The sequence below is a fragment of the Mus musculus genome, chromosome 11 (genome assembly GCF_000001635.26).
Source record: "Mus musculus strain C57BL/6J chromosome 11, GRCm38.p6 C57BL/6J".
Taxonomy (NCBI): Eukaryota; Metazoa; Chordata; class Mammalia; order Rodentia; family Muridae; genus Mus; species Mus musculus.
The window spans coordinates 57,789,813-57,811,569 of record NC_000077.6 but is presented as its reverse complement, the minus strand read 5'-3'; the positions used below and the strand labels follow the sequence as shown (position 1 = coordinate 57,811,569).

Sequence of the window (21,757 nt, the reverse complement as noted above, 5' to 3'; positions counted from 1 at the left end):
TTTCTTATCCTCCTACACACACCTTTTACCCCACAAACTGACTGGAAATTCTATACAATTCTTTGTACAAGAGAGCTCTGCTTTCCAGGGTGCTTCTGGTTTTGAGAGAACTAGATAGAAGGGTCTGATTTGAACAACGACAAAATTTAATACTGAAAAAATTACCTTAGTAAGCATTCTCCCCAAAGGAGGCCGATTCTGATTTTTTCCCCTGAACTTGAGGTGGCAGTGGCTTTTCTTGCCTAGCCTCATGATCTCCTGCCTCCTAGGACCAAGGAGCCGAGCCCAGCCACACTGTCTTTCCAGAGCTGGGCTTCGGAGCTGGATCACAGGGACTTGGCAGCTCTCCTGCAGACTGTGTACTAAAGACCAGAAACCCGAGCCCGGACGCCCCATCCCTGCCATCAGAGCGCTCACTGCCAGGGGCATGCAGGTCATGCTATACACCTTACTCTGGGTAAAATGCAAAGACTGCTATGGAAGGCTATGGTTTTGTTTATAGTTTAAAAACAATAAATCACTTATTTTGTGTGTGTGTGTGTGTGTCTGTCAGGGGACAGTCTGCTACATGGCCAGGAACTGAACTCAGGTCATCAGGCATGGCAGCAAGTGTCTTTGCCTACTGAGCCATCCTGAGGTTCACTGTTTTCTGAGATAGGGTCTTTAGCCCAGGTTACCCTTGAGCTCACTATCCTGTCTCATTCTCTGGAATGGTGGGACTAAAGCATGCACCATCATGGCCAGCCTGTGATGTCTTTGTGTTGATGCTGGAATCTCAACAGTTTTGCAGGTGCAACTGTGCCGAGATCCTCACTTGCCTGGACTTCTTGTGGAGGGGCAGCCTGTCCTCCACCTCTAGTGGTTAAGCAGAGAGAACACAAAGCCCCAGTCTCAGTGGTGGGAGGGGTGAAGCAGAAGCTGCGTAGCTGCGACAGCTCTTGGCCAGCACACTCTGAGCGTCCACTGTGTACAGGTCACAGGGCAAGGTGGGAGCTAGTGTCCAACTGATTTGCTACTAAATGGCAAAACTTGCAATAAAGTGACATCCCTCTGTTCCCAGTGGGCAAGGGTCAGCGCAAACATGGGCCTACTCTGTAATTCCACTGTCACCGAGCCACGCTGCCAGGGCTGGGCCTTGCTTGTGACAGCCTGGGACTGCATGGTGATGGCCAAGATGCGTATCACCCAGCATTTCTAGGAGAACTGATTTAAAGCCTTGCTGAGCACTCTAGACACGGTTTTAAAACTCCTTTTATAACACTGGTTTTTTTTCCTCCCAGTCTGAGCAGATATCTTAAAGTCTTTTTACACACATGCTAACCTGTGAGAATATAATCCTCCTGACCGAGACATTTACAGTATCCATCATTCAAACTTTATTTACAGTAGATATGAACAGTCCTTATTGGCTGAGATGTTGCAGAGGCCACCTGTCATCAAGCAGTACCCGGCTGTCCTTTCATCACGGCCCCCACCTCACACGGGCAGGTGGCTGTAGCTCACTCAAGCTGCTTGCTGCCCTCTGACTTCTGGTCCAGTCTGCTCCTGTTACTCTTCACCATGTAGATGAAATAGGCAAGCGTCTCTTTCTCATTCACTGGTATGTTCCTGAAGTGTCGGCTCACAGTCTACACAGGAGAAAAGACCAAAGTCCCTTAAGCTATGTGCAAATAGGGCCCCACATCTTACACGCTGCAAAGAGGGAAGAGAAGCTACTTCCAGCAGCGATGGCCTGGCACTCAGACTTGCCAAGGAGCCGTAGGGTGTAGCGGGCCCCTTGCTCCGTAGCTTAGCTGTTTTTTTCCCAGGCTACCAGAAGTACACCACTATGGCCCAGGACGGCACCAAGGTATGGATGTACTTCAGTAGCATCTAGCCATCCCTGGCATGACTTCAGCTACCCTGTGATGTAAGGAGGCTGAGACTTCCTCAGTTGGCCAATTGCCACCAAGCCTTTCAGGCTCTGGAAGTAGACCAAAAAAAAAAGGCTTTAAAAATTATGTCAAGCTGGGTGTGGTGGTGAATGCCTGTGATCCCAGTGCTCAAGAGGCCAGACAGGTCAGGAGTCCAAAGACCAGCCTCAGTGCCTTGACAACACACACGCACACGCACACGCACACACACACACGCGCACACACACACACACACACACACACACGCACACGCACGTGCGCGCGCAACAAAACAAACCACCCCAAAATGTCAAATGAACAAACAGATGTGTCTGGCCCCAAGAATTCCTCTAAGTGGGGACAGACTCTCCTGGGAAAGACTGCCAGTACAAAGGAGGGCGCTCCCTGCTCATGGCCGGACTCTGCTGTTGCTGTCTTAGCCTTGGACAAACACACTGCCTCCTCTTCCCTACTCTTCTTTGTAGCTGGCAATGGTAAGCAGCAATGCTGTGCGCTGCTGTTGTACCTCTCTCTCGCAGGTGAGGGAGAGGCTGAAGAGTGGAGACACATCAGCCAGAGCCCAAAGGGAGCCAGCGGGCAGCAGCTTTTCAGTAAACCTGCATGCATGGAGGTGGTCAGGGCAGAAGAAAAGACCTGGAAATAATAAATCTCTGGATTATGTTTTTCTTTCTCTGCCTCTCAATTTTTTTTTTTTTACAACAAAAGGTAGGTGAATCAAGAGGGATGAGGAAGCCAAGTGTGTGTCGCGTATCTAGAAGGTAAGCTGAGGCAGGAGGATCAGTTGAACCCAGCAGCACTGCTGGATCACACACAAGAGAGGGAAGGGAAGAGTTGCTAACAGTGACTCACCATCACAGACAGAAAAGTAAGTTAAAAACTCAACAAAGAAAAAGTGTTCTTGGGTGCCACTAATTATATAAGAAAAGGCTTCCATTAATATCAGAGGTCAAGAAAGTGTGTGTGGGGGGGGGAGGGGGGGAGGAACTTGGAGGTTGAAGGGAAAGCTCATTAGTAGGTCTGTCATATAAAGAATCCTGGGCTTGGGCTGGTGAGATGGCTCAACGGGTAAGAGCACTGACTGCTCTTCCGAAGGTCCTGAGTTCAAATACCAGCAACCACATGGTGGCTCACAACCACTGATAATGAGACCTGACGCCCTCTTCTGGCGTGTCTGAAGACAGCTACAGTGTACTTATATATAATAATAAATAAATCTTAAAAAAAAAAAAAGAATCCTGGGCTTGTTCTTCATTACCCAAAGAGAACTCAAGCCCTAAACCTAAAGACACAGCAGACAATCACACTGACACACCTGTAAGGACATATCAAGAACCTTGCAAAAATGATGTCACGACTCAGAACCAGGAGTCCTCAAGCTGCCACGTGACTTTTAAAGAAAGTCCATCCCTCTCTGTGCATGGCTTCCTTTGGGAACTAGGGCTTTCTCTGCCCATGTGCAGAGCTCTTGATGACCTGTGGGAGGAGTAGCTGGGACTCAGGAGTGTAGGCCGGGCCTCTCTGCTTTACCACCTACCTCTGCTAGCTGGGCCTTGTTGAAGCCTGGTCTGGTCTGCAGCTTATAGTGCCGTTTGTAACGTCGGAGCGTGTTCACCTGCAGCTGGAACAGATCAACCTGGGAAAGAGGAGAGAGTTATGTCTCAGCCCACCCTGCCTGGCATGCCCTAGGGAGGGCTGAGGAGGGAAGAAGTCAGAGACACTGTCCACCAAGGACTAGGGACTGGCAAGGAAGCCAAAGGCGGGTGTGGAGAGGGCTCTGTGTGTATGGAGGAGGGAGGTTGAGGCAGAAGAGAGGCAGTAGTGGAGAGGAAGTGAGGAGGAGGAGGAGGTAGAAGAAGAGGAGGAGGAGAGAGGGGGATGATTCTGAGTGGGCTGGGGCAGCAGGTGTGGGGTGCTTCAGGGTGGAGCTGGAGGGAATGGGGAGCTGCAGCACCCGCCCTCTAGTGAGCAGACTGCGGGCAGTGCTAAAGGACACCAGTGTATCCAGGAAGGCCAGCTGAGGGACCCCTGAAGGAGATAAGCTAGCGTGTGGCTGGGCAGAGCTCACAGGACAGCAGTGGAGGAGCAGGGGTGCTCAGCCTCAGAGGTCACCTTCCTGAAAGGCTGCACAGTGATCCTCCTGCAGGTCAGGGCTGCTGTCTCTGCAGAAAGCTGGATAAGGGACAAGAAGGGCGCCTGTCTCTTGTTCAGCTAACCTAGGAAGAGGGTAAGCTACCTACTCATGACATACAGAAGGGCCAGATCCTTTGGTTGCCTCTACCAGCCTCCGAGAGGCTCTTGATTCAGGCAAGTGGAATTCATTTGAAGGAAAAAAAAAAAAAAAAAAAAAAAAAACGACCAATATGAGGGTCCAGAATCCTCCATTCACTTCAAAACATTCTTAGAAAACTTTTCTAAAATGCTTGGTCAAAGGGATTCAGTCTTTATGAAATGACAGCAATGCTACAGGCAAAAGATATCAGAAAGTAAGGCTGGGGAGGGCCATAGGGAGAGGTGTGGGGACACGGCTGAGCTTCCCAGGCCTCTCCACACCCGCAGACCAAGGCCTACCTCCTTCTACTCGAAGCCGTGAAGTGTGACGCAGCAAATGCTCAGTGCACACTGGGCACAGTTCCTCGTCACAAAGCCCAAGTGGGAACACTTTGGAAGGGAACGCCGATAACCTTGAAAGCTCCCTTAGTACACATGGAACCTTCTGGGCGACAAGCTGGGATGCATGGTCTTATACAGTGCTCTTTAATTTGGGGGCACATCCCAAAGGATATGTGGCAATGTGTGCAGAACATGTTTGCACTGTCACAACAATGTCACTGGCCTCTAGCAAGGTGTGTGTGTGTGTGTGTGTGTGTGTGTGTGTGTGTGTGTGTGTGTGCTGCTGATCCTATCATTCTCATGATGTGCCCCTCCCCTCAAATGTCAAATTTCAGCACTGGCTAAATGGCTGCAGTGTGTCTCTGGGGACAAGCCTTAGCCCAGCTGGTGACACTGACAAGATGAACCTTTACATTCAGGTCGGAGAAGGCAGCAAGAGCTGTCTAGATCACAGACTGAACATTAACTTTAAAGGCAAGATCAGGGTGTTAAAAGAGGCAACATCATGTTAAGCACCGGTTGGGCTCAAAGGCAAAGCCCTGCAGTCTACTACAAAGAAGGCGAGCGGAGCCTGTAGTACCACCTGGGACCTCGGAGCCTCGGGCCTGTCTGGAGAGTGCCAGGCAAGCAGGCAGAGCAGCTCATCACCAAGCTTTCACAGTCAGTGTTACTGAAAGTCTAGAGAACTCTCTTCAAACACACCGCAGCAAGGCAAGCAGACAAAGATGACTGACTAGTTCTGAACACACAATAGCCAGGGAGAAAGCTGGAGTCTGGACCCACTCCTCTCATTCTCTGGCTGGGAGGGAAGGAGGGAGGGAGGCTTGGGCCACTCACTATCTATTCTCCCTGCTCTCTCTACCAGCACTCTGGCCTTTACCTCAGGGATGTCAGCATCGTGCTCGGGGGAGTCTCCGCCATCGTCACTTGCCTTCCTCTTCCTTTTATTTCGGACGCTCTGGATGAAATTTTTGTGGAAGTCGCAGATATACAGGTGCCTTACCTGATTGGAAGAAACCTAAAGTCAGTGTTACCAACCCCATGGAACCTGTGAGATCATGAGCCTTCTCTTTTGGCCAGGTACTAGAGAGAGATGGAAGAGTGAAAGGCAGACAACAGCTTACAACCATTCTATATAGGCTGCAGAAGAAGAAACATAGAGGGCTGGCAGTACAGCTCAGTGGAAAGTACATGTTCAACTTGGATATCCCCCCCCCCCCAGCCCCTGCAAACGAGCCTTACAGGTACAGGAGGAATTATGAACTTGCAATGGGCAGAGACAGGTCGCAGGACAGTGGATGGTACTCACAGCGCCTACTCCTACTGTGGGTAAGACCGGAAAACTTGACTCCTGCTGCTTCACATCTGATCCACAAAGGAGCAGAGAGAGACAGAACCCTCACAAAGGGGGACCACATAAAAGAGAGTGGACATCACTCTGATTTTCTAATAAACACCAGAGTATATTAGTAAAGGCGCCAAAAGCAGCTCAGCAGTGAAGAACAGGGTTTCATTTAAGAATGTAGGTAGCACAGTTGCCTGGAGGAACCACTCAAAGACCCTGCAGGACCCAGGGCCTGTGTAATTGGCCTGGGTAGGGACAGATGGTGCACAAATGTTCTAGGGAGACATCTGAACTGGAGTTTGGTCCTTAAATCCTTAAAGATAAAAGTAAGCTGGCAGGAAGTCACCATCAATGAATTCAGGCTGCTTTGTGGAGGGAACAATGAAAACTGTTTAATTTGATGATTATCAGTTTCTTGTGGTTGGATTGGTGAGTCATGAGTCATTCCGAGTTTACACTGTGATGCTGTCTTGTACACAGCAGGCGAGAAATAAGTGCTGATGCACCAATGTAGGCCCTCTCATATCTACAAACGGCCAAATGACTTTTGCTGGTAAAAGCCACCTCTTTTTTTTTTTTTTTTTTTTTGGTTTATTTTTTGAGTCAGGGTTTCTCTGTGTAGCCCTGGCTGTCCTGGAACTCACTCTGTAGAACAGGCTGGCCTCGAAACTCAGAAATCCGCCTGCCTCAGCCTCCCAAGTGCTGGGATTAAAGGCGTGGGCCATCACTGCCTGGCTGGGTTTTACTCTTTAGGACAGTGGCCTATGGACAATGTCCAAAAGTTCATTGCCAGAGTGGAATCTGACAAAAGTCATTGAAATTTGTGAACTTGTAAGAGGTGGCACACGCCTTCAATCCCAGTACTGGGGAGGCAGGAGGATTTCTAAGTTCGAGGCCAGCCTGGTCTACAGAGTGAGTTCCAGGACAGCCAGGGCTACACAGAGAAACCCTGTCTCGAAAAAACCAAAAAGAGTAACACCCAGGTGAAACAAGAGGACATGTGACCTCTGCTCCATTCCTGGCAGCTGGCACTTGGGCTGACAATGTAAGTAAGTGGCTCTTGAGAGAGCAAGTGGTGCTGGGCAGTGGTGGCGCACGCCTTTAATCCCAGCGCTTGGGAGGCAGAGGCAGGAGGATTTCTGAGTTCGAGGCCAGCCTGGTCTACAGAGTGAGTTCCAGGACAGTCAGGGCTACAGAGAGACCCTGTCTCGAGAAACCAAGAGAGAGAGAGAGAGAGAGAGAGAGAGAGAGAGAGAGAGAGAGAGAGAGCGCAAGTGGCTTCCCACAGCATAGTGGTAAACTGGGAAGAATGAGTGGCAGAGTGGGGTGTTTCTAAAGCTTAGGTAGGAAGAGGCCAGACCAGAGCAGGGGGCAGCAACCCAAGCGACACTGGAGCCTGTTTCCTTTATGTGATCCCCAGCTTCGAGCACTCTCCAGAAGCAAAGAAGAAACCCATCAGCGGCAAGTTGGCTATGTACTAATACAGTACAGAGGCAGCCAGTGGCCACCTGAAGGGGGGTGCTATAGTATTTTAAAAGGGCTTTTGCCAGATCCTTTTACCAGACAGCTATTCTCTGTCCTTAACCATGTTCAAGTCTAATCTGCTTTTCAGCAATCTCAGGACTCAGGGGCTTTTGTGGGTGAGGTGGGGGCCTTAGGGTGGAAGCAAAGGCTCACTGTGGTTGTCTGGGTTTTTTTGTTTGTTTGTTTGTTTGTTTTTTCTTTCCTGTTTCACTTGCTACAACAGCTAGACATTCTAGTAACACAGCACTTACTTGGGACTGAATTCCTGCCCATCTGTGGAATGAAATAGAAACTGTTTCAGAGATAATGACTCTGTACTACCACCTTGAAATGGACTAAGGCCGCACATCTAACCACAAGCCTTCCCAAGTACTGCCTTTGGGGATGCTAGTACAGGGCAGAGGGGGCCTTTCTTCCAGATGATGATGATGTGTGTGTGAGTGTGTGTGACATCGACATGCTCAACACTGCTCCACATGGCTTCCCCATGGGGTGAGTGGATAAATGGAGTCTTTACTGCAACAACAAAACCATCCAGATGTGAGCACTGCCAGCAGCCCACACGGGAGGCAGGCACCGTTTCCATGTGGATAAACTCATCCCCAGTCTCGGGATCACTTTCACTCCCATGTGTGATTAGCAGGGGACACCTGAGGGTTTAGCCAGCTTTGCTTCAGAGTAATCTCATTCATTCATTCATTCACTCACTCATTTATTTACTGACAAGACATTTGTAAAAAGGAAGGTCCCAATCATAAAAAAACAAAAAACAAAACCCAGCACGATTTCAAATGAGCTGGATTCTACTGGTTGACTAAATAAAACTGAGTGTGCAAGAGAAGAGTCTAGAAGAAAGGATGATGATCTTATTTATTATAGACGAATGAAAACTGGGTGTAAGGTTTGGAAGCAAGCCAGGCAATAAGTGGGCTTAGGAAATTAGCCAGCTTTTAAGTGCAGTGTGCTCTTGGCGCCATTGCTTCCTACCCCCCCGCCCCCAGCCTCAGTTTCTGCCACATCAGAAGTGTAAAGATCGGCTCCCTTTCCCGCTACCAAGCAATGTCTGATTTCCCCAAACCGTTGAACAGTAATCATTCAAACTCCTGAATATGAGAAGTTCCTTAACTCAGTCTCAATTCCTAACCTGGAAGCTGCCACTCAGGGCTTGCAGCAACAGATGTCAAACTGAAAAGTTCTTAACCGGTTGGCAGTAGGCACATCTTGAGGACCAGAGTAGGTGAAATCACTCAGGAAGTTTCTTATAATTAGCCACAAGGCATAGGGCAATCTCATTCCATTTTAAATTTGCACCTCTCCACCTCCAACGGCATTACCAAAGATGCTAATCCCCGCAAGAAAGCTGATTCCCCGCCCCCTTCAATCACATCCACAGCAAATCATTTAAGACCCGGCCTTGGCCTTATTTCTGCCACATCTCAGAAAAACTCATTCGCTGCCAGCGAAGCGGGCTCTGTGTTGCGCTGCAGAGACCGGAGGCCGCGGCAGACAGGAAAGTCGCGGCCACCTTGCTAGTGTCTGAAAGAGCGACAAGGTCCCTGGAGGGAGGACGAAGTTGGAGAAGATCCTCCCGGTTCCCTTGTCACCTCTTTTGCCCAATTCTTGCAAAAGTAACCCACCTCTCTCTGCTCTGCTATTCGGCGCAACAGTGACAGCTGGAAACTGCTGTCGCTTTCCCAGGCAGGGAGAGTGTGCCAAGCCCTCCCTGGTTTCCCAGCCCACCCTCGGGGACGCGGGCAGCGTCGCGGAGCACCGAGCGGCCTCCAAGAACCTGAGTCCCCTGTTTTGCACAGACTGCGCGGCGAGGCCCACCGCGCGGAGCGTCCCCGGGGTCCCTTCCCGCGGCCCTGCGCTATGCCCCGAGACTCACGCTCTTGTCTATGTCCAGCTTGAGTTTCTTCTGCGAGATGCTTTTCTGCACCCTCTTGCTGAAGGAGGCGTTGCCCGCGGGCCGGACGCAGCGCTCGCCGTCCGCGATGAGGCAGCAGCTCTGGCCGTAGCCCGGGGCGGCGGCGGGGGCGGCAGGGGGCCCTTCGCGGCTGTCCTCCTCTGTGCTGAAGCCGTTCATCTCCCCGCCCCGGCCCGGCCCCTCCGGGGGAGGACCCCTGTAGGCCACTCCGCGGCTGCTAGCCCCGCGGGGCAGCTCTTCGCCAGCCCCGCGCCCGGGTCCCACGGTGCGCCCTGGGTCAGGCGCGCTCCGAGCTCCGCGAGGCCCGGCTGCTCTGTGCTCCTGCAGCCCGGGCCCCGGCGGGGATGCACACGCCGAGGCTCCGGCCGGGGCTCACGAGGCTTCCCCCGGGATCCGGGCCCGGCCGCCCTGGGGCTCCCGAGGCCCCCGCCGGCTCCCGCCTGCTCCGCGCCGCGCGGCAAAGTCTCCACCCCGTGGCTCCCCGCGCGGGGGCCCGGCCTCGAACCTGCCGTGTCCGGGCCCCGCGGTGTGCTCGGGCCGCCCCAGCGCCTGGCCGCTCGGCGGCGCCCCGAGTCCCCGCGGCAGCCCCTGGGCCGCCCCGGCCGCCGCCCGCCCGACGCGCCGCACCACAACAGTGCGCTCCCCCGCCCGCCGCGGCACAGCGGAAGTCCCGCCTCTGTGCGCTCAATGGTCGTATTCTTTATGTAGGCGGGGCCCACGTCGCCGCTGGCAGTTCCCATTGGGCGCCATCGCTGCCGGTCTCCGGTGCCAGGCTACTTCCTGGACTCTGCTGGGATGGGTTCAAAGTAGAGAAAGTGCAAGAGGGAAGAGTTACCCGGGCTAGAGAGGACAGCGGGCCGCAGGTTTAGTCCTGGTTGTGGAGTGGGATGCTGAGATGGGTCTGGAGGGATGCAGGATGTTCTAGGCCGTTAGGATGGTAAATAGGGACCTCGCTCCGCGAGGGATGCTGAACGGGGTCTGGAAGAATGCAAGATGTCCTGGTCCGGGCCAGGAATGGTGAGCGAGGTCCTCTGGCTCTGGGGCGAGATGCTGTGTTAGGTCAGGAGGGACGCGGGGCCTCCACCTCAGGGAGTGGTGCTGAGCGGGATATGGAGGGTCGCAGGGTCTCCATTCCGGGATGGGATGTTGAGCAGGTTCCCAATCCCAGCGCGGGATCCTGAGCAGAGGTCCGGCTCCATAGTGGGGTTGTGAGCAAGCCGGTTATGGAACGAAATGCTAAGCCGGATCTGACAGGCCGCAAGGTCTCCTATGTTGAGTGGGGTCTGCGGGAAGCAGGGACAGACTTGCAGCAGAGATCACGTTCGCAGTGGACTGAAGCATCGACGTGCGGAGGAAAACTGAGGGACAAGGGAAGGGTATGGGAAGGAGACCTTAGGGAGAAAGTGCTGCCAGGAGAACAGACTGGGCAAAACGGAAAAGCCTGGGCTGGAGGATCTACGCGGCAGCGGGAGACAGGGTGCATGGTGTGGGACATGAAGCTAACGAGGAAGTGCATATGCGCGTAAAGAGGCACTGAGAGACAGGAGAGGTCGGACAGGTGAACTAGAAATCTTTGAGTACAGCGGGCACCAAGGAAGAAGGGACTTAAGGAGGAGAGCCCAGCGTCAGAGCAACCCTGGCCTGGGTTGATCTTCAGGGTGGACTTTGTGGGCTGAGGCAAAGGTGAAAAGCCCTTAGGCCACCAACGGAGGACTCACCTTCAGACTTGTTAGAGACTGATTTGTAGTTTTATTGCTTCAAGCTAACTCAGACCAACCCGGGAGGAGGCCACCGCACCCTGCCAAGACCAGGGTGTCACCTCGTCCTTGATGCAAGGACACAGGGAATTTTCTGAGGGTCGGGTCCTACAGTCAGTAGTGTTGTGGGGGAGAGGTATGGTTATGGGATGGGTGTCCGGAAAGCTCTTAAATTCTCTCCAGAGGTCTAAAAGTGCGTTTGTACAGTTTACTTTTATTAATTTCACACAGGAGACAGTATGTTAGAAAATACACCTACCAGATAAAAATTTAAGGCCACTGTGGGGGCTGAGGCTGTAATTTGGTGGCAGAGTGGATCAGCACACTCGAGGCTCTGGATTTGTTCCACATTACTACTTAAACAGGATGTGGCGGCACTGGCCTGTAGTCCCACCTTTCAGCAGGAAGATCTGAAGTTCAAGGGCATTCTCTCTCTTTTCTTAAAAGAATTATTTATTTATTTTATGGATATGAATACACTGTAGCTGTCTTTGTACTCACCAGAAAAGGGCATCAGATCCCACTACAGATGGTTGTGAGCCACCATGTGGTTGCTAGGAATTGAACTCTGGAATAACAGTCAGTGCTCCTAACCGCTGAACCATCTCTCCAGCCCCTCAAGATCATTCTTGACTACATAGCTCGCAAGTCAGTCTTGGTTTTGTGAGACCTTGTCTCAAAATAACAAAACAAAACAAAATGTGTCCATTACGAAATTGCTTATAAAAAATACTCTAAAAGTTACAAACGAGAAGAGGTGAAGCAAAATTAAACATCTTCAGAAAGTGTTAAAACTCACCAGCAACTCTGTAGCAAAGATCTCCGAGCGCTTGACAACGCCTTGTCAATGCTGAGTAATGAGCGCTCCACGGTGGTCCACACCTGCTATGCCACTGCTTGGGAAGTGTGTAGCGGGATCTGGAGTTCTTATTGAACTTGAGGCTAGCCTGGGCTATGTGAGACCTTGTTTCAAACAAAACAAAACGAGGATATAGAATTGCATATGGACTTGTGGAATGTGATGTGTGTGTATTTATTTTAAAATAAATAATACATGCAGGGTGAGAGCTGGGGAGATAACTGCTCTTCCAGAAGATCCCAGTTCATTTCCATTAAACCCCTACATAGGCTCTCCACTGCCAGAAATTCGAGCTCCAGGAAATTTGGCCTCCCTGGGAGTATGCTAGAGCCCCATCTCCAAACCAAACCAAACCAAACCAAACCAAACCAAACCAAACCAAACCAAACCAAACCAAACCCAAACAGCAACATTAACCAAGCTTTGGGGGAGGAAGGGAGGACTGAGATGATTCAGTGGGTTAAAGCCCTTTCCAATAAGCCTGCTGACCTCAGTTCTATCCCCAGCACCCGCATGGCAGAAGGAGAGAATTAGCAATGCAGATTATCTTCTGACCTCAGCCTCCCTGTGTTAGGAATACACTACCTCCCCACAGAAAAAAAGAAATGTCATCATTTTTTTTTTTTGAAAATCAAAACCACATGAGAAATAATACTCCATATTACAAAGAGTGATAATTTGGGGTAGCAGAAATGTGGTTGACATTTTTATACTTTGTTCTACTTTTGCAATATACCTAATAAGCTTTTTTTTTTTTTTTTTTTTGCTTTTACAGTAACAAAAATAATAAAATATTAATGGAAAAAAACACAATTTACTAGGAATCTTGCTTCAGAGTGCATATTCCAGAGCAAGTTCTGGAGAGATGGCTCAGTGGTTAAGAGCACTATCTGCTCTTCCAGAGGTCCTGAGTTCAATCCCCAGCCACCACATGCTGGCCCATAACCATCTATAATGTGTGATCTGACAGCCTCTTCTGGCATGTAGGTGTAGGATACTCATATCCATAAAATAAATAAATCTTCAGAACAAAACAAGAACTAACTGGCACAGGCAGCTACAGAAGCAAGCATGCCGCTGGCCTGATACGGATACCATGTAGGTAAAAAGTTGAGAGTGGAGAATGAAGTTGGGAGTATACACAAGGCAGTGTGCGCTGGTTCAGAGGTCCCATGGTATGGGTGGTATGGATGTAAACTCTGCTTTTCTTTGCATGTTTTTTGTTTTGTTTTGCTTTTCAAGACAGGGTTTCTCCGTGTAGCCCTGGCTGTCCTGGAACTCACTCTGTAGACCAGGCTGGCCTTGAATTCACAGAGATCAACCTACTTCTGCCCCCCAAGTGCTGGGATTAAAGTGTTTTTTTTTTTTTCTTTTTCTTCTCCTTCTCCTCCTCCTCCTTTTTTTTTTTTTTTTTTTTTTTTTGGGTTTTCGAGACAAGGATTCTCTGCGTAGCCCTGGCTGTCCTGTAGACCAGGCTGGCCTCGAACTCAGAAATCCACCTGCCTCTGCCTCCCAAGTGCTGGGATTAAAGGCGTGCACCACCACCGCCTGGCTCTTCTTTTTTTATGCTGAGATGCTTTTCAGAAGTCTTGCATTCTGCCAGGTCATTGCAGCACCCGTCTGCTTCCCTGGCAGCCTTCCGTGGCTGTAGGAGTAAGGAGCTCCTTTTAGGGGCTCCGGAGCAGTCCTCAGGACAGCAGCCATTCCTGCTGTCATCCAAGTGTTCTTTACAGCCTCCTCCTCCCCCTCCCCCCACACCCCCACCCCCCCGGTTAAAATAAGCTCACCTTGAGATCAGAATAAGCATCGATCCTGTTTGTAGAGCATGCATGTGTATAGGCGCTTCGTTTGTGGAGTGCGTGTAAGTACCATGTGTGATCACCTGCTCTCATGCCTGACCATTCTTTGCAGACATCCTGGAGTCTTTCTTCCAGGGATGTTCCATCATAACCTTTCTTCTTTATGTGCATAACTCTGGTTGTTGCCATTTTAATGACTCACAATACTACATCTTATGCATCATTAGATGGTTGGCTTTGCTGTTGGAACAGTGTTCAGATCTGAGCACCACTCTTCATGTGCTATGATATGTTAACAAGTTATTTCCTTCCTTTCTTCCTTCCTTCCTTCCTTCCTTCCTTCCTTCCTTCCTTCCTTCCTTCCTTCCTTCCTTCCCTTCCTCCCTCCCTCCCTCCCTCCCTCCCTCCCTCCCTCCCTCCCTCCCTCCCTCCCTCCCTCCCTTTTCTTTCATTAGGAGACAGTGTCTCACATATTCCAGGCTGGCCTGGGACCCACTATGTAGTCAAGAGTTACCTTAAACCTCCTATTCTCTTGCCTTCACCTTCCTAGAACTGGGATGACAGACACTGCACACAGTGGTGCTGAGGATGGAACTCATGCCTGCTACGTAAGCTCTCTGGTCACTGAGCTACAGCCCCATCCAGCCTCATTTCAGTTACGCCTGGGGGAGATAGTGATGTGTAAATGCCTACCGCAGCGCCTTGTACAGTGTTAAGTCAGTGCTAGCCTGCCCACCTACCTCAATTCACTTACATTTGCCCCAACAGCTGGATTTGTTTGTTTGTTTGTTTGTTTGTTTTGAACAGGATTTGCCTTTATGTTTTGCCTGTATGCATGTTTGTGCACCTTGTGTGTGCCTGATGCCTGTGGAGGCCAGAAGAAGGTCTCAGATCTCCTGGACCTGGAGTTACAGATGATTGTGAGCTGCCACGTGGGTGCTGGGTCTAGGTCTTCTGCAGGAGCAGCCAGGGTTCTTTTTTTTTTTTTTTTTTTAAGATTTATTTATTTATTTTATGTATGTGAGTACACTGTAGCTGTCTTCAGACACACCAGAAGAGGGCATCATATTCCATTACAGATGGTTGTGAGCCATCATGTGGTTGTTGGGAATTGAACTCAGGACCTCTGGAAGAGCAGTTGGTGCTCTTAACTGCTGAGCCATTTCTCCAGCCCGCCAGGGTTCTTAACCACAGAACCATCTCACCAGCCCCAGTGTTTGTCTTTGTAGCTCAGGATGGCCTGGAAACAGAGGACAAAGGATCTCCTGGCACTAGTTAACAAATGTTTGTGAGCCACTTGGTGTGTGTACTAGGTCTCTCCCCCCTGCAACTGCCCCCCCCCCCGCAAGAGCAGGAAGTGCTTTAAACGCCCCCCCCCCCCCCAGCCACCTGTGCAACCCCAATGTAAATTTTTTAACACAAAACTTTTCCTAACCAGGTGTGATGTGCATGCTTTTAATCCCAGCACTCAGGAGGCAGAGGCAAGTGGATCTCTGTGAGTTCTTGGCCAACCTGGTCTATATGGTGAGTTCCAGGACAAGAAGGACTATGTAGAGAGAAGCTGTCTCAGAAAATAAAAACAAACAACAAAAATCAAACAACCCCACCCCCCACCAAGCCCGAACAACAGTAACAAAGTAACCCCCTTTCCTATGATTTAAGGTTACATGGATAGTGGGATGTCAGAAGGGGAATTGTAGTGAATCACCCTTCTATCCAATCAACTGACAACACAGCAATGATCCCACATCATCCCAGCCCGAGAAAAACTCAGGGTTGGTGCCGGTGCTGAGCAGCTACTGGCCAGGAGGTATTTCTGTCTTCTTCCTTCCTGTTTGGAGGGCTGGAGTTATTTTCAGTGATTCTGCCTTTGGGGACAGATGGAAAATTAGTATAGATCTTGAGTGTCAGGTTGCTTATTATGAGTACCATAGCTGTGGGCATCTGATGGGTCAGGCCTTTGGCTCAGACATTGGTGGGAGTGGGAGTGTGGCCATCAGAACCTAGACGCTGTAATGGTTACTCTTTCCTGTCTCCTCAGCTGGATGTCAGATCCCTGGGAGGATATGAGAGGATGTTTCCAGAAACACCGAACTAAAAAGGAACGTCCAACCCTGAATGTGGAGGACATCCTCCTCTGGGCTGGGCTCCCAGACTGAGTAAGAAGAAAATAAGTTGAGCTCGCCCCCCCCCCCCCCAGCGCTGTAGATACAGTGTGACCAGTTACCAGCCAACCCCCTGTTGCGGTGCCTTTTTCTTTTTCTTTTTTTTTCTTCCCTACCACTATGAACTGTTCACTCTTAAGCTGAGAGCTAAAATAAACTCTTCCTTTTGTCCAGCATCTTGTCTCAGTGATTAGCAACAAATACAGAGGGGCTGGGGAGGGGAGGGGGCTGGGGGACCTGCAGGAGTGGAAGCCTGCCTAGTTAGTGTGCTGCTCAGAGTCTGGTGGTAGAGCTGGTCAGTGGGGTGTGTAAGAAGCTGAGAGAGGATGGCTGGATGCTGGGGAACAGGCGCTGTTTTGGAGTTTAAGGCTTCTGGGGCCAGCTGTGTGGTCAGTTCTTATTGGATGAGTGGCTAGATGGATGAGGGTAATGACCCGACCTCTGTAACCAAGAGGGAGTGCGGTCCGGTCCTGTGGCTTGGATTACTGACTCTAGATTCAGTCTGGGGTGGGATCCTGGCTTCGCCTCTCAGCCTGGGCACCTTGGGGAAACAACAGCCTTGCCGTTGCCTAGGTTTGGTTTCTTCATCTGTGAAATAGTAACATTCTATAACAGTGACAATTATCAGAGTTAGTGGATACAATAAGTCATGCATAATATATATATAATATAATATAATATAATATAATATAATATAATAATGTATAATATTGTGTCTCCCATAAGTGCCTATCAGTGGCTAAGTCAGTTATAGTTGTGTTTGGCAAATAACAAAGCCACCATAGAAGATTAGATGTTCTCTTACCTTCAAGAATTCTGGAGCAATTAGAGTCTTCCTCGAGGGCCAGAGAACGCAGCTTTTCTGTCGCTCCACAATGAGAGTGGCGGGACTTCTGACCCCATGGTTCCCACTTTGACCAAGATGGCTGTTGGAGTTGCTTTGGCATTTTGACCAGAAGGAAGAAGGAGAGAGAACAATCGCACCTTTCCTTAAGGAGACTTCTCATAGGCTTTGGGTGGACTTCCAACTTGTATCCCTGTTCAGCATTCGGCCACACCTGACAGCAGGGAACAGGGGGTACTGTCAAATGTCCTCTGACTTTTTGGTAGCTGTGTGCTCAAAAGAAAATGGAGGCCTTGTGACTAGGGTAGAAGGGTGGGGTATGGAATGTGTGTTTGGCCATAGGCCAACCATCTCTGCCATACCTCTTTCAAATTCCCATCTCTTTAAGAGCCAGGGATATCCAGTTAATTTGGTTCCATTTTTTCTGGTAAATCCTCTCTGACACAGTTTTCAAAGATCTGCAGATGTTTTGTGGTTTCTGCTTTGTGTGTTATATACCTGCTCGTGTGGGTGTGTGCATGTATATGAGCATGTATGCATATACACATGTGCATATGGGGCTCACAGGTTCCCACTGTGCTTTGTGTGTTATATACCTGCTCTTGTGGGTGTGTGCATGTGTATGAGCGTGTGTGCATGTGTATGAGCGTGTGTGCATATACACATGTGCATATGGGGCTCACAGGTTCCCACTGGGTGTCATTCCATACTTGTTCACAACTTTTATTATTTTTTAAATTATTTTTAAGTATGTGTATGTGTGCGCAGGTGCCTGAGGAGGCCAGATGGTGTTGGCTCTCCCTGAAAATGAAATTATGAGATGCTTAGCATGGGTTGCTGGGAACTGAATATGGTTTCTCTGGAACACCAGCAAGGAGTGTGCTTAACCACCTTGTCCCCACTCCTCCCAGTGCTGGGATTACATATGTATACCTCTGTCCCCAGCTTTTTACACACTTTCCAGGGATCTGAACTCAGGTTGCCAGGCTTGGCAGCAAGCTCCTTTATCTGTGGAGCCTGCCAAACCTGGGTGACTCAGTGCTCAACACCCTGCTTTGAAGGTTAGTGTGTTAATAAAGTTTAGTTATGGGGCTGGTGAGATGGCTCAGCGGTTAAGAGCAATGGCTGTTCTTCTGAGTTCAAATCCCAGCAACCACATGGTGGCTCACAACTACCTGTAATGAGATCTGATACCCTCTTCTGGTGTGTCAGAAGTCAGCTACAGTGTACTTATGTATAATAATAAATAAATCTTAAAAAAAAAAAGTTTAGTTATTTTTATGTCATGGTGACCCAAAAAGTGAGTCAGGAGCTCTCTATTTTGGCTCACGGTTTTTGAGATGTCAGTCATCTTGTCCAGGAGGAGAGGGGCAGATGCTGGCAGAGAGTAGACGGTCCCCTAGTTAACTCCAACAAGTCCCCTCTTCCTGTTCTCTCACCAGCTCCCCACAATCCCATCATATGAGGAATCTATGAAGGGATTAATGTCTATGCAGACTCTCTGACAGACTCCGGTGGGCTTCGCTCAACCCCAGCCCCAAGTGAAGACTACAATCACAGAAACAACTTTGTCTCCAGAACAAAGAGAGATATCAAACAAACATATCATTCAGATAATGAAAAATGGATTGAACGGGGTGTAGAGATACAAGGCTGAGTGGCTCTCTTCTGCTTTGTGTGGGTTTGAAGGTTCTTGAAACAGCCAAGAGAATCGACTTTGCCACCTGTGCAAGTTTAACTATTTTTATTTCTATGTTTTTTTGTTGGCTTGTTTGAGACAGTGTTTCATGTAGCCCAGGCTGGCCTCACACTCCACCCCGTCTCCACATACTGAGTAATGGGATTGTGGGTGTGCTATACTATGCCCAATTCACAGGGCCCTGGGGATCGAACCCAGGGTTTGGTGCGTGGGCGGCAGGTGCTCTACCCATCCGGCCACAGCCCCGGCTCACGAGTCTGGGTCATCTGTTTTATAACAGTGCTTGAATCCCTGAGAAGGATTTTTACTCTTTCAGATCGTCAGTCTGCTCTGCTAGGCATTTAAATCTGAAAAAACTCAGGCACATTCAGCTCTTAATTGTCCTTTGAAATATCTAAGGAACTTTGATTAATTAAGGCAGTAAGTCTATCAAATGTTTAAGAAGGATTAAGTCTATTAAATTTAACAATTCAACACTAATAAAGAACAAAGGAAGATGATTCTTCTTATCTCTGCATGCATGAAAAGCTACTAAATTTCAAAGTACCAAAATCTGTAAATTGAACTTAAAACCTTAAAGGAAAATTAGTATTCAAAGTGGGCAGCCTTAAGCGAGGCTGGTAGCACCCACCTGGCATCCCAGCATAGGCAAAAGGATCCTGAGACTAGCCTGCACTAACTCACAGAGAGCCCTCACACAGGCTGGAAAGGGCTGGGATATAGCTCAGTGACACAATACTCGCTTAGCATGTGAGTTTGCTTTCCAGCATTACAAAAGATAGACGCACATATATGCACATATGTGTGTGTATATATATTATAAATTAAAAAATATATATTTCTTTTTAAAAGTTGATACTTCCTGCTGGCAAGATACCCAGGGGGTAAAAATGCCTGCCCCTGAGCCTGACTATCTGAGTCACTCCTCAGACCAATATGGTATCAGGTGCAAACTGACCTTGCAAATTACCCTGCTTCACCTCATACCATCCACTCCACACACACACACACACACACACACACACACACACACACACACACACACACACACACACACACACACACACACAGGTAGCCTGGTTTGGTGGTACACACGGTTAATCTCAGCACTTTGTGAGGCAGAGGTAGAAGGATCTCTGTGAGTTCAAGGACAGCAGCCTGGTCCACAAGTTGAGTTCCAGGACAGCCAGGACTCCACAGAGAGATTCTTTCCTAAAACAAACAAGCAAACAAACAAACAAACAAACTAGCTGGGTATGGCAGGGTTCACCTTTAACTCCGGAGGCAGAAGCAGGCAGACCTCTGTGACCTCAGTAGACACAGTGGACATGGAGAGAAGGGGGTCTAACTAGAAGAAGCAAGGAAACGGGAGGGAGGGAGGACTGTTTCAGTGGTGGGGGTGGGAGATGGGGGATCCTGGGGGAGAGGAACTGGTAAGGACAAAGTTCCCTGACACACCTGTGAAGACTCGCTGATGAAATGCACTATTTTGTAGATTAACCTAAAAAGAAAAATCAATTAAAAAATAAAAACTGTGCCATTTGGAGGGAAAAAATGATAGAAATACAGCATCTATAAATTAAACTTAAAAAAATAAGGTAATTAGAACGAATTTTTAGATTATCACGTGTCAATGAAGTGTAATGGTGGGGCCCCTGTGGTGCTTCCAGACCTGTAGGGAGTGTGGCCTTCCCTCCTGCTGCCTTCAGCTCCTCCTGGCTTCTTCCGCGTCTGCTTACTCAGCAAACTTCTAAGGACCAGGAGACGTCATGTCACGTCATTCTTGCGGTCACTGGAAAACTCTAATACCCACGGACAAAATGACTAACCTTTGCTTTGTAAGTCAGGGAAAGAGAATCAGCCAGTTAAGACAAGAGGTGCCCCGGGGGTGGGGGTGGGCGGGTCCGAGAGGGGGCGGGGCTGAGAGACGTGTAGGTCTCCACCCTACAGGGAGCATCCTTTTCATTTTATTGAGATGGAGTCTGCTGAGAGCTGGAATTACAGAGGTGTGCGACCACTGCTGGATTACTGGATTACGGTTAACCTCCTGACAGCAAGCATTCTCAGCTGGAGTCACAGCTCAAGGTCAGCAGCATTGTCACAAAGCCCAGCTCCTTCCATTGTCCCTTGTCTTGCTATTATCGCGCGTGGGTCGATCATTAACGCATGCAGTCCTCATTTAAACCGGGTAGCTGAGTGATCCTAAAAACATTCTGGAGTCACCTGTACACTTGTCTGTCTTTTTCTTTTCTGCACTAGGAATTGAACCCAAGCCCTGGTGCTTTCTGATGGCTTAGTGGTGAGCCTGAGCCTCAGTCCCAACCCAAGCGCTTATATAGTTATCTTGAGTAGTTATCTAAACAAAATTATCCATGTTGGATATAGTATGCATGTCTTTAATCCCAGCACATTGGAGGCAGAGGCAGGTGGATCTTTCTGAGTTCTAGGCCAACCTGGTTGACATTGCTAGCGAGAGGCCAGACAAGGCTCCATAGTGAGACCCTGCCTCAAAACAGCAACAACAAAGTCGGGGGGGGGGGGTTACTTAACATTTTGTGTGTGTGATGTGTGTGCTGCAGAGCCCGTGTGGAGGTCAGAGGACAGCCTTTAGAGTTAAATCTTTCCCCCTTCCTTCATGTGGGCTCTGGGGCTGGAACTCAGGTTGCCAGGTTTGTACCACAAACACCTTGGCCTGCTAAGCCATCTCACCAGCCCTTACCCAGGGGCTTTACTTTTTCAGGGGGATTTGAATGGGAGTTCAGGAGAGCTGATGCCAAAGGCAGAAATCACAGAGGACAGGGACCATGTTCTGTCCCTTCCGGCTGGGCAGTGGCTGTTGCTACCCAACACCCCCAGTCTTCCGCACCTGTTTATTAATGCCTGCTCCGACCACTGGGTTTTTTTTATGTATATGAGTATTTTGCATGTGTGTGTGTGTGTGTGTGTGTGTGTGTGTGTGTGTGTGCACTCTGTAAGTACACACCTAGTACTTATAGAGGCCAGAAGAAGGCACCAAATCCCCTGGAAGTGGAGTTGCAGCTGGTTGTGAGTCACCCCGTGGGTGCTCTTAGCTGCTGAGGTGTCTCTCTGGCCCCATCAACCACTGCTTTTACGCAAGCTCTTCCCCGAACATTCCTCAGTTTCCCAGTGTGTAGGTGTCTTAGTCACTGTTCTATTGCTGTGAAGAGATACTATGACAAGGCAATTCTTGTAAAAGAAAGCATTTAATGGCCAAGAGTGGTGGCGCACGCCTTTAATCCCAGCACCCGGGAAGCAGAAGCAGGAGGATTTCTGAGTTTGGGGCCAGTCTGGTCT

The 21,757-nt window shown here is 49.4% G+C and overlaps 1 protein-coding gene and 1 long non-coding RNA gene across 2 annotated transcripts; one reads left to right on the top strand and one right to left on the bottom strand.

Moving 5' to 3' along the window:
• Window positions 1-954: 954 nt before the first annotated feature.
• Sap30l (SAP30-like) lies at window positions 955-9,933 on the bottom strand. The gene is made up of 4 exons (NM_001081168.1): window positions 9,281-9,933; window positions 5,404-5,526; window positions 3,448-3,546; window positions 955-1,628 (listed from the first exon to the last, which is right to left on the bottom strand). Exons 1-4 carry the CDS (start codon window positions 9,476-9,478, stop codon window positions 1,500-1,502), a joined length of 549 nt encoding a protein of 182 aa, NP_001074637.1. The 5' UTR covers window positions 9,479-9,933; the 3' UTR covers window positions 955-1,499.
• A 169-nt stretch (window positions 9,934-10,102) lies between these two features.
• On the top strand, window positions 10,103-16,071 carry 2010001A14Rik (RIKEN cDNA 2010001A14 gene). Its single transcript, NR_131042.1, has 4 exons — window positions 10,103-10,336; window positions 15,173-15,258; window positions 15,397-15,544; window positions 15,776-16,071. It is a non-coding gene; the product is annotated as an RIKEN cDNA 2010001A14 gene (long non-coding RNA).
• The last annotated feature ends 5,686 nt before the right edge of the window (window positions 16,072-21,757 follow it).

Bases quoted from the DNA above. Each gene is read 5' to 3' on its own strand.
- Sap30l (NM_001081168.1), bottom strand. From the start codon at position 9,478: ATGAACGGCTTCAGCACAGAGGAGGACAGCCGCGAAGGGCCCCCTGCC. The intron at 3,547-5,403 runs GTAAAGGCCAGA...CCTCTTTCCCAG, and splicing joins ACGATGCTGACATCCCTGAG to GTTGATCTGTTCCAGCTGCA. The intron at 1,629-3,447 runs GTAGGTGGTAAA...TCTCCTGTGTAG, and splicing joins ACAAGGCCCAGCTAGCAGAG to ACTGTGAGCCGACACTTCAG.